The 10,905-nt window shown below is 50.0% G+C and overlaps 1 protein-coding gene across 4 annotated transcripts in view; it reads left to right on the forward strand.

Annotated features, from left to right (window-relative positions):
- Steap3 (STEAP3 metalloreductase) overlaps positions 1-6,597 on the forward strand; it is a 52,769-nt gene extending 46,172 nt beyond the window's left edge. For all 4 annotated transcript variants that reach the window (XM_037211474.1, XM_028893935.2, XM_028893936.2 and 1 more), the window contains one exon: positions 5,057-6,597. In XM_037211474.1, the coding sequence (XP_037067369.1) occupies positions 5,057-5,338 (282 nt within the window). In that variant the 3' untranslated portion in view covers positions 5,339-6,597. The remainder of the gene's footprint in view (positions 1-5,056) is intronic.
- The last annotated feature ends 4,308 nt before the right edge of the window (positions 6,598-10,905 follow it).

A 10,905-nucleotide genomic window follows, 5' to 3' on the forward strand; every position in this document is an offset into this window, starting at 1 on the left:
CTTCATCCAGGACAGGGCAGGTCTCCTGTGAGTATCCATTTAAAAAAAAACACGGCATGTCAAGTTGCAGGAAGACTAAGCACCTCCCCGTGTATAAAGGCTGTGCAAGGCGACCCAGGAGGAGGAGTAGAGTCCCGAAAGCCAATAAGAGTCAGAGACAGCCCCTGTTCAGCTGGGGGGGGGGGTGTTGGAAGCTCTGGCTCCTTTGACTGCTGTTCAGTTCATAAGCAGTGAGGAGCCATTGGATCTAGAAACCTATTGGTGTTCCAAAGAACCTGGGTCAACCCTTGGGCCTGGAACTCTCTGTTTAGCTAAGCTGAGAGCCATTGGAGTATTGACCCCATTAAAAGGCTCCTATGCCTGCATTTAACCTTTTGTTTCCAAGGTAATTTCCGTATTGTTTCGTTTCATTAAGGGCGCAGGGTCTCATTTAGTCCAAGCTGGCCTCAAACTTGAGCTAGGAAAACACTGGATGCCTCAACCCCCCAAGTGCTGGGGTCACATGCATGTACCGTCACACCCCTTTCTGGGGTACCGTGATGAAATCTGGGGCTTTGCAAATGCTAGGCAGGCATTCAGCCAGCTTAGTGACCCCCTCAACTCCCTTGGCTTTGTTTCCTTTTTGAGACTGGATCCCAAGAAGCGCAGGCTAGTCTCACACTAGCTATCTAGCCGAGGATGACCCTGAATTTCTGATCCTCCTGCCTCTGCCTCCCAAAAGCTGAGATTACATGTGTGGATCACCAGTCCCTATGTATGAGGTACTGGGGATGGATCCCAGTGACTTACACATGGTAGACAAGCAGTGCACTCCTGAGCTCTATCGATACCCAGCCCTCCACAATGGGGTTCAAAGTTTTCAGTTTGGGTTGGTGTTGGTTAGGGTGTTTTCATTTGGCATCAGTGGTACTGACCCCTCCCTATTCAGGTAAACTCCACAACATTTCAGTGTCCAGGAGTCTGCAGTGCCCCTGCGTAGATAACTTGGGTGGGGACCTGAAAGTTCAGTTCTGAGCCTGAGTTACAGCAGCTTCCTCTGACCTTGCTCCATGCAGCCACTGCCTGAAATAATGACAAGGACCTGCCTGACCCACACTTGGTGAGCGATGGCCAAAGCCCCTTCAGGCTGTAGGAACCAAGTGCCAGCAGGAGCCACGCACGGCTAACAAGCTTCCTGTGTGATAAAAATGGCCCCAGCTTGGTGCGTGTGTCTGGGCGTGGGGGGTTATTAATGACAACCCCTTTTCTTCTAATTTCCTTTGGTTATGTGAGGATTTCTAAAAACTGTTCCCAAGGACAGAGAGAATTTTTAAGAAAAAAACAAATTCTCTGAAAACATCCAGGCTTCCCCAGCAAGATTGGAAAACCTAAAGGCTTTCTGGCTGTCAGCTCCGACTAGAAACAACCAGTCCAAAGTCGGGATTCCTGCCACGGGCATCATGGGACTCAGAAAAACAAAGGAAAGAGAGGCCATGAGGTGCTGGCTGTGGATGGTGGACCCTGCAGAGGTCTCCATGCTGGGCCTGCATGCTCATCCCTCAGTCTTCAGACGGAGTGCTGAGGACAGTAGCCCACGGGGGTCAAACACGGGCAGAACAGGGCTTATCTCCTGAAATGATGCTGGGGACTCCGAGAGGCCACCGTCCTAGGCCTCGCCTCGGTGGGTTTTACTGCTGCTGCCTCTCGGAAAGCCTATGACCATGCATGGGGACGGTGATTCTTTATCTGAAGACCAGCCAGAGCTGGGCCCTCACCAATAAAACAGCCTGGGCACTGGGGCCCTGCGTGGGTTCTTCAACCTCCAGCTAGAAGGGTGTGGGTGAGAGGGTTTCCAAAATTAGTGGCTTAGTCCTGGTGACACATTTGTATCATCTGCTGAACTCTGAAAAACAACAGATGACTGAGCTCCACCCCAAACTAGTTGAATTTGAATTTCCAAGGGCGGGGCTGATGCCTCCTTCATGTTTCATCCCCAAGCTTCCCAGGTGATTTTAACGTTCTGCTCAGGTTTGAAGCCAGCCTCCGATTGACCAATTCTTAGAAATAACATCAGATGGAGAGAGATGGGGGGTCTCGTTGCATTTGGATATTTTATTTGGGTTTTAAAAACGGAGTGGGAGCAGGGCTAGGAGGATGGCTTATTAGTTAAAATGCTTGCCACACAACTCAAGGACTGGAGTTTGGGTTTCTAGAACCTACATAAAGGCTGGGTAGGTATAGTGGCCTAGCTGTAATTTCAACCTCAAATGGTGGAGATGGGAACCCTAAGCAAGCTAGCTAGTGAAATTAGGCTCATCAGCAAGCTCTGGGTTTGATTGAGAGACCCTGCCTCAATAAATAAGGTGGAAGAGAGATCAAGGATGGTTGCCAACATCAACCATAGGCTCCACGTGCATGCACGTATCTGTATTCACACACATGTGTGCCAGACACACACACACACACACACACACACACACACACACACACACACACACACCCCAAATGGAAAAAGAAAAAAAATGTACCCATGCAGCTACCCATGAATACTGTGTGCAGACATTGGAGAATGTTTGTTATGCTTAGCTGGAACGTCACAAGCAATGCCTTCTGAATGACGCTCTTGCTCTGGCTGGAACTCACCATCTCGGTTTCATACAAGGGGCAAGAGTAGGGCTCAGTGCATGATTAGCCCCATCCGTTCAGCTTTGTTCAGCTTTTGTCTTGCTATGCTGTGGATGGATCCCGGGATTCTAGGCTAGGTTCCACATGCTAGGCTAGGCAGAGGCACTACCACTGAGCCAGACCCCAGCCACACCAGACCCCAGTCCCTTTTAGAATGGAGCCTGAGCTGAGCTCACACAAGGCAGCATCTCTCAGCCAAGACCTCAGCTCTATGCTGACAAGCCTTGCTAGGAAGAAATCTAGGAGGCCAGTTGCAGCTTTTCTAGAAAGCTCCAAACCAATGTCTGTGGAGCACCAGCCGTATGAATGTGTAGCCGCTTCAATTCAAACCAGTGTAATGGCTCTTTGGAGAAGATATATAGTGCTTTTTGCTCGATGATGACCACCATGTATCTCTCCAGCCTAAATTCTCAGTGACTCCTAGTGGTCACAGCATGTCCAGACCTCCCCTCTTGCCCCACACAGCCACTAACTACACCCCACTCACACCTTGCTCAGACTTGCTGTTGTAAGCCCCTGCTTCCTTCTCACTGGAGCTCATGACCACTGCCAGTCAAGCCCATCAGGCATGGCGAGATCAGCATCTCCTATCTGTGGTCCATGAGAATGCGGCCTGGGCCGAGAGGTGGTGGTGCACACCCTTAATCCCAGCATTTGGGAGGCAGAGGCAGGTGGATCTCAGAGTTCAAGGCCAGCCTGGGCTACAGGGTGAGTTTCAGGACAGCCAAGGCTACATAGAGAAACTCTAAAAACAAACAAACAAAAAAACCAAAAAACAAAAAGGAGGAGGAGGAGGAAAGAGAAAGCAAGAATACGGTGTTCATTGGCTGCTCTTGCCTGGAAATGACCTGCAAGGGTGGGAGCCCGCTGGAAGAATGCTCAGACCGTTTTCGTCCAGGACTGTGATGCTCCTAAGAGCTCTTGTTCCAAGTGGGAGGTGTGCTTGACAAGGTTCTAAGTTAGTGCTGGGCAGAAGATGAAGCCCACAAACATAGGGCATCTTGGTGGTCCTGTGAGTCTTTCTATACAGTGCCAGGTCACCAGACGACAGGCCCCAGGAGCTGCCTTTATTACTGGTGCTGAGTCCTATATGCAAACTAGCAAACTCTTTACCTTGTGTTTGTTTATCTGTCTGTCTGTGTCTGAGAGAGACAGGGTCTCACTATGTAGCTGTGGCTGTCCTAGAACTCACTATGTAGACCAGGCTAGCCTTGAACTCACAGAGATCTTCCTACTTCTGCCTCTCCAGTGATGGGATTAAGGGCGTGGGACACCATTCTTAGCTACCTATGTTTCTCTTTAAGACAATTTATAATGAATTCCCTTTTTAATTCAGCCTCCCCTCAGCCAGGTATTTATCATCTGTTAGATTCTAGTTTGGATTTGCAGCAGACCTTTGTTTCATTTCTAATACGTATGAAAATATACATCAAATCAGTAGAATGGTTTTTTTTTTGGGGGGTTGGATTGTTTTGGTTTGATTTGGTTTTTCAAGACAGGGTTTCTCTGTAGCCCTGGCTGTCCTGGAACTCACTTTGTTTACCAGGCTGGCCTTGAACTCACAGAGATCCACTTGCCTCTGCCTCCTAAGTGCTGGGGTTAAAGGCGTGCGCCACCACCGCCCAGCTGAGTAGAATGTTTCTTAAAAACCCCATCAGTATAATTCTATCTAAAAGTTTCCTGGGAGCCATCAGAAGTCCAAACACCATAGTTGGAAGAAAAGACACACACACACACACACACACACACACACACACACACACACACAAGACAGAAAAGCACGGTCGCTTGTCAGTCCTTAAATGCCTTTAGCCTAGAGTGTGGCCCCCGTTTTTGGCCGGGGACACTGAGCTCCAGACGGTTGAGGAAGTCGTCATAGTGCCATGCATGGGAAGCGCAGAGGGCCCTGGGGTTGCGGCTCGTGTGGCGGATGGCTCACTTTGCGTGCATCAACCCCTGGACGCTCTTCCACAGAGCACTCGTGAGGTAGAGACGGGGCGATCAGGAGGTCAAGGTAACCCTCAGTTAGATACTGAGTTTGAGGCTAGACTGGAAGAGGAGAAGCCTGGTCCAGAAGAAGTGAAGGAAAGAGAGGAGGGGGTGAGGACCAGGGCCAGCAGGACGGCTCAGTGGTTAAGGCAGTTGCTGCTGCCAAGCCTGACCAGCTGAGTTCATTCCTGGGATTGATATGGAGAAGGAGAAAACCAGCTTCCCCAGGTTGGCCTCTGACCTACACACACACACACACACACACACACACACACACACACACACACACACCAAACAAAATGTAAAAAAAATTTAAAGAGAAAGAAGCGGGGGTAGGATTGGAACCAGCAGAGCCCTGGCATCCACAGCTCTCCTCTCATTTCTGCCTTCCTCCCACCCACAGTCCACGCTGGGCTTCGTGGCCCTGATGCTGGCCACGCTGCACACGCTCACCTACGGCTGGACCCGTGCCTTTGAAGAAAACCACTACAAGTTCTACCTGCCGCCTACGTTCACGCTCACGCTGCTCCTGCCCTGTGTGGTCATCCTGGCCAAGGCCCTCTTCCTCCTGCCCTGCCTCAGCCGCAGACTCACCAGGATCCGCAGGGGCTGGGATAAAGGCGGGGCTGTCAAGTTCATGCTGTCTGCTGACCACACACAGGGCGAGAAAACAAGCCATGTGTGAGGCCCCGGAAATGGAGACAGGCCCAGCTTGTGGGGGCCCGGAGCTGATATCAGGACTCTTTTCTGGATGCTGCAAATGGACTGATGATATATCTGCATAGATGGCTGAGATCCAAATTCCTGGGACGCAGGTGAACATCACAATATTCAGAATGACACACCATGGGTGTGATATGTATTCACATAGATTTCATATATAATAGGATTTGCTATTATTCTTACTTAACTGAAAGGGTAGGTCCCTATATTTCAACTTATGTATTTCAAAGCAAGTGCCACACATTAGACAGCAGATCCCATCCTTGTGACATTTGCAGAGGCAGACACACAGTTGGTGTAGGAGAGATTTGTATGTGTTGGGTTCTAGCCTTTAATCTCTGTCCTCTATATCCCCTGTTAGCGACATCCTAAAGTTGGTGCAGAGCTGGGCTAAGAGCTGCCCCAGGCGCAGCCTACCCCACATCCCAGGGCTAAGAAGGAGGTCCTGAGTGTACAGAGGGGCAGGGTACAGACCCTCCTGCTTCCCTGGGCATGTGTGGGAGGCTCACCAGGATCCCCTGGAATCCATGTTGGAGCTTTTGCCGGTCTGTCCTTTCTCCAGGGAAGGGTCTGAAGCTGCCCCATCTGATCTTAGCTGGGCTGAGGAGGTTGCCCCTCCTCCCTGAAAGTTCAGAGTCACCGTGGAGCCTGCAAATTGCTCCTTCTGAGAAGGTGTGAAGTCACCTCCTCGCCAGAGCCATTAATGAAGCTGATCTTTAGACGTATAATTGTTCTCCCTCCATTAAGTTGGTGGTGACCCGCCTTCAAACCACTGTGCCTTCTCACCTTTTCTGTCATTAATCTGGGCATCTCCCTGGAAGGCGTGGAGTAGACTCCTGTCAGAGCAGCCCGAGGTGGGGGGTGCGGGGCAGCGGGCATCAGAGCTTGCAGAGAATAACCAGTCAAACCAGCCCCTTGGATGCACCCCTGGACTGGGGGACTGCCTTCGTAACATTGGTCCCTAAGGAGAATAACAGGGACCACTTTTGGTTTACTCTGTTGCCTATGGGCAGATAGCCTCCTTTCTAAGTACCCAGAAACCTCACTGTCTCCATGCTCCTCCTGGGGACACCACAGCCCCCCTAGCCCATGCTTTTGTCTTCCTCCGTCTCAGTTACAATCAACCACCAAAGTCTGAATATTATTTTTTGAATTCTTGAAGAGACCATATTCTCATTTTATTATAATAGTTATAGTCGCCCTTTGTTGACATTTCTCTTACTCTCTTCCTGTGCTTGGTTTATTAATTAGACCTAGTCATGGATCTGTATAGGGGAAATGTAACTTCTGTGTGTGAGTGTGTGCCTGTGAGCGCGTGTGTTTCAGACTGTCTGCAGTCTCAGGAGTCCTGAATAGACCCTGTATTATGATTCAAAACATCCAGGGGGGGCGGGGTGGGGGGTGGGGGGTGTCTTTTCTGCCAAAGCTACAAGCATCCAACTTTGCTGCCCCAAAGCACAGGGAATCTATCCTCCCAGCCCTGTGACATCCATCTGTGAGGGACAGTGACCCAGCACAGTCCCTCAAATCCTGCAGAGACAGTGATCTACCAATATTACACAACAGTGACCCCCTGGGGCTCCCCTGGGCCAGGAAGCAGCATCTTTTGATGCAGGGAAGGAAGAAGGACCAGCCAATGTGCACCGGATACGATGTTCCTCTTCCCACCAGGGAGGCATCATAAGGGTCCTTAAGTAAAAAAGGGACAGAAGCCCAGAGCAAGAACCTCTCTTTAGGCCCATGGTGGGCAGAGGTGTCACCCTGGAGAGTCTGGCTGCTTCTTGCAGGAATGAGCAGCTGACAGCCTGTGCTAGGAACAGGGCCTAGGACCAGAACTGGCACGGCCCACGGCCCACAGAGAGGACCGCTGGAGGCAGAGCAGAGATTTCAACCTAACGGGCCTTCCTGCTGACCAAAAGCAGGAAGAACAGTGGGACCAGCAGAAGTGGACGCCACAAACGGTCCCACGTGGTAGGGGCCTCCTGCCTTCTCCATCTCTCTCTGGAGGGAGATGGTTCCTCCTACCAAAGGTGCTGCGGGGGAACAGTGGAACCTCCTCCCTTTCCTCACCCCACTTCTGCCGCTTACAGATAGGAAGTGGGTCCTTGTCAAGCAGCTCACGGATGGCAGGTGGGCCGCGTACTCGGTCCGGATCTTGCATCTGTCCCTATTTCTCCCCATCTCCCTAGGCAGTCAGTAGCTTGCAGGAGGCTGCTCACTCCCTAAGCCTGGTAAAGCACTTGGGACCAGAGTGCCTCGGTGCAGTGCTCTAGAGACGAAATGCCCCAGCCTGAGGTGGACATGCAGTCTGTGCTGGGCGCAGCCGCCCTGTTTCATCTTACAGAGCTGTATCGGAAGCGGTGACAGTACAGGGTCACCTTCTGAACTTGAGACTCTCCTTCTGGCAATCGGACCACGTGGGCATTGCTTCCTTTGTGGATGCAGCCAGTTCTGTGGCTGGAGCCTGTGCTCACTCGGCCACCCATTAGATGGAGGGGTTGCCAGGGTGAGCATTAATCTGTGCCAGAGCTGGCCACTGAGGAATGGCAGGTGTACAGGGGAGTGACAGGCTCGTGATGGAGGGGGCAAGGTCCCTACGACAGTCTGGGTTTATAAAAACCAACACTGCCAGAGGAGTGAAAGTCAGGTTGTCCTCTAGCCCACACATAGACACAAAACTCTATTTCCTGGAAGCATATAAAGCATTTTTTTTTTTTTTGGCCCACAAATTTCTATAATTCCAGATAGTTTATCTCTGCTGAATTAGATCTCTGATCTGCTTCTGCTTGATACTCAAGTGGAAACTTGGATGCACTGGCCCTGTGAACCCTCCCTGCCCTCCCATGAGGTGAATAATGAGACCCTACTTACTGAGTGCTGATTTATTTCATTTATTGGACCAGAAACCGGGCTTGTTTCTTTAAGTTCTCACTGTCGGCAGACACTGGTTTTCAAAACTCTATCTTAGTCATGGAAAATTTCCCTACCCATCAGGCTTCCGCTTCCAGAAGGATCTGTCCTGCTACATCCAGTCTCTGGACTGAAAACATACTTTTTGTTTAATTTTTTATTACATTGTGCGTGCGTGCATGTGTATGTGTGTGTGTATGTGTGTGTGTGTGAGTGAGTGTGTGTATGTGTGTGTATGTGTGTGTGAGTGAGTGTGTGTATGTGTGTGTGAGTGAGTGTGTGTATGTGTGTGTGTGTGAGTCGGGTCAGTTTTCTGCTCCCACCATGTAAAATCTGGGGGTGGAACTCAGGTCAGGTCTTGGAGCCCACACCTGTACCCACTGAGCCGTCTCCTGGCCTCGAAGACGTTCTTTTTCAAGGTTCCACTGAACTCTCGGGAAGCCAGCGAATTAGTGGGCTGAGAATAAATGGGACAGACAAATGGGGCAAACCAAGGCCTCCTGCCTGCTTCCTGGTGGAAAACAGCTTTTGCTCACCCTTGACAAGCCACAGGTGAGGCAGCACAGGAGCATCCCCAGAGAGCAGAACCGGTGTCTTCCAGACGTGACCGAACCACTGCACTCGGGAACCTGCAGCCGCCATGGCTGCGGGAACACGGTGGGGCCACTCGGTATTCAAGCGTGGCGTGGCGTGAGGAGTTAGTGGCAGTTGGTGGCTCCAGTAGGGAGAGCCTATGTTAGGGGCGTGGTCACTCATAGATATCCACGTTCCAGAGGATGTCCCCAGCCCCGTGAATAGATGGGCAGCACAAATGGAACGCAGTGGATTATTAAATCATCAACAAAACCACGAGGTTGGTAGCAAGTAAGAGAGGACTTGGGAGACATTGGGGGAATGAGCTGAAGGTAAATATGATCAAAATACACTGTGTGCATGTATGAAATTCTCAAGAAATTGATTAAAATATTGTATTTTTAAAAGAGATGGAGAGATGGCTTTTCAGTTAAGAGCACTTGCTGCCCTTCCAGAAGACTGGGACTCAGTTTCCAGCATCTATAGGATGGCTCACAACCCTCGGTAACTTCGGTCTCAGGGGACCTAACACCCTCTTCTGGCCTCCGCAAGCACCGGGTCTGCATGCGGCCCACAGACAAACATTCAGGTGAAGCATCCATACACATAAAATAAAAGAATAATTTAAAAAAGCAATTAAAACTAAAGAGATACTAACGGCCCTGGGGCGGGAGATACGGCTCAGGTGAAGAGCGTTTGCTGCTCTTGCAGAGGACAGAAGTTCAGTTCCCAGCACTCACATTAGGTGACTCACAAGCACCTAGCTCTCGGGGATCTCATACCTGGCCTCACTAAGCACCTGAACACGTGGTTCATGCTTGGCTGTGCACACACGCACGCACGCATGCACGCACGCACATACATTGCAAATAAAAATCTGTAAAAGGGGAGAGGCTGGAGAGATGGCTCAGTGGTTAACAGCTCCTGCTGTTCTTGTATAGGATTCCTAGCACCCACATGGTGGCTCACAGACATCTGTAGCCCCTATTCTAGGGGATTCAACAGGTGTGCATGTGGTGCACATTATATATATATATATATATATATTATTTTATATATATATATATATATATACACAGGCAAATATTCATATGCATAAAGTAAATAAACAAAAAAATCTTAAGAAAGAAAAGGAGACTCACATGCCACCAATTACTGGAGTTGCACAAGGAAGGAATCGTGGGAAGGCAAATTGTAAAGAGGGAAAAACCAAGAACTTCTAAAGCCAGTAAGACTGGGATCTAGCTGAAGCAGAAAACACAGCGTTCACCAGCAGGCAAAGAAACAAATTAAAACTAAGCCACACTCAGCCCCAGCAAACACTCTGAGAAACAGCCGGGAAAGACAGAGACGGATCACCTACAGCTGTGGATAAGAGATTTCCTAACATGTTGGTGGGAATCAGAAAATAGTGGCTACAGCTCCTAAAAGACAGAGAGGAAGTGATCCTCTTTAAGTATTTGCATGTTCATTTGCATATTTAACATTTCCATATTTATGTCCATATGTATGTATTATGCTTTGAGGAGGGTCTTATTATGTAGGCTTGGCCAGCCTGTGGCCATGGAGACTAAGCTGGCTTGAACTGCCTCTGCCTCCCAAGTGCTGGGATTGAAAGCACATGCACACGCCTGGCTCAAGGCAGAGCTTTAAGCACACATGAAGCCTTCCTTGGGTCTGATCCCCAACACCACAGAAACCAGACGTGGTGGCGCAAACCTTCAACCCCAGTACTTGGGAGGAGAGTCGGAAGTTCCAGATCATCCTTGGCTATATAGCAAGTCCAAGACCAACCTGGGATGCAAACAGCTGGGTTAAAAAAAGGAGGAGGGCAAAATGAGTATGTTTCCAGGAAACACAACTTAAGAGGTTCCCAACACATCTTCTCTAAAGATGTGCGCAGTGAGTAGGAGTGTTCCCAGAGGGGAGGCTGAGAAGGAAGAAGGAACAGAAAGCAAAGAAACCCCAAACAATGAGATGGCTTGGGGGGGGCGGCTGGTAAAGGGGTGTGCCACCAAGTCTGAAGACCCAAGTTTGATGCCTAGG

The sequence above is a fragment of the Peromyscus leucopus genome, chromosome 15 (genome assembly GCF_004664715.2).
Source record: "Peromyscus leucopus breed LL Stock chromosome 15, UCI_PerLeu_2.1, whole genome shotgun sequence".
Taxonomy (NCBI): Eukaryota; Metazoa; Chordata; class Mammalia; order Rodentia; family Cricetidae; genus Peromyscus; species Peromyscus leucopus.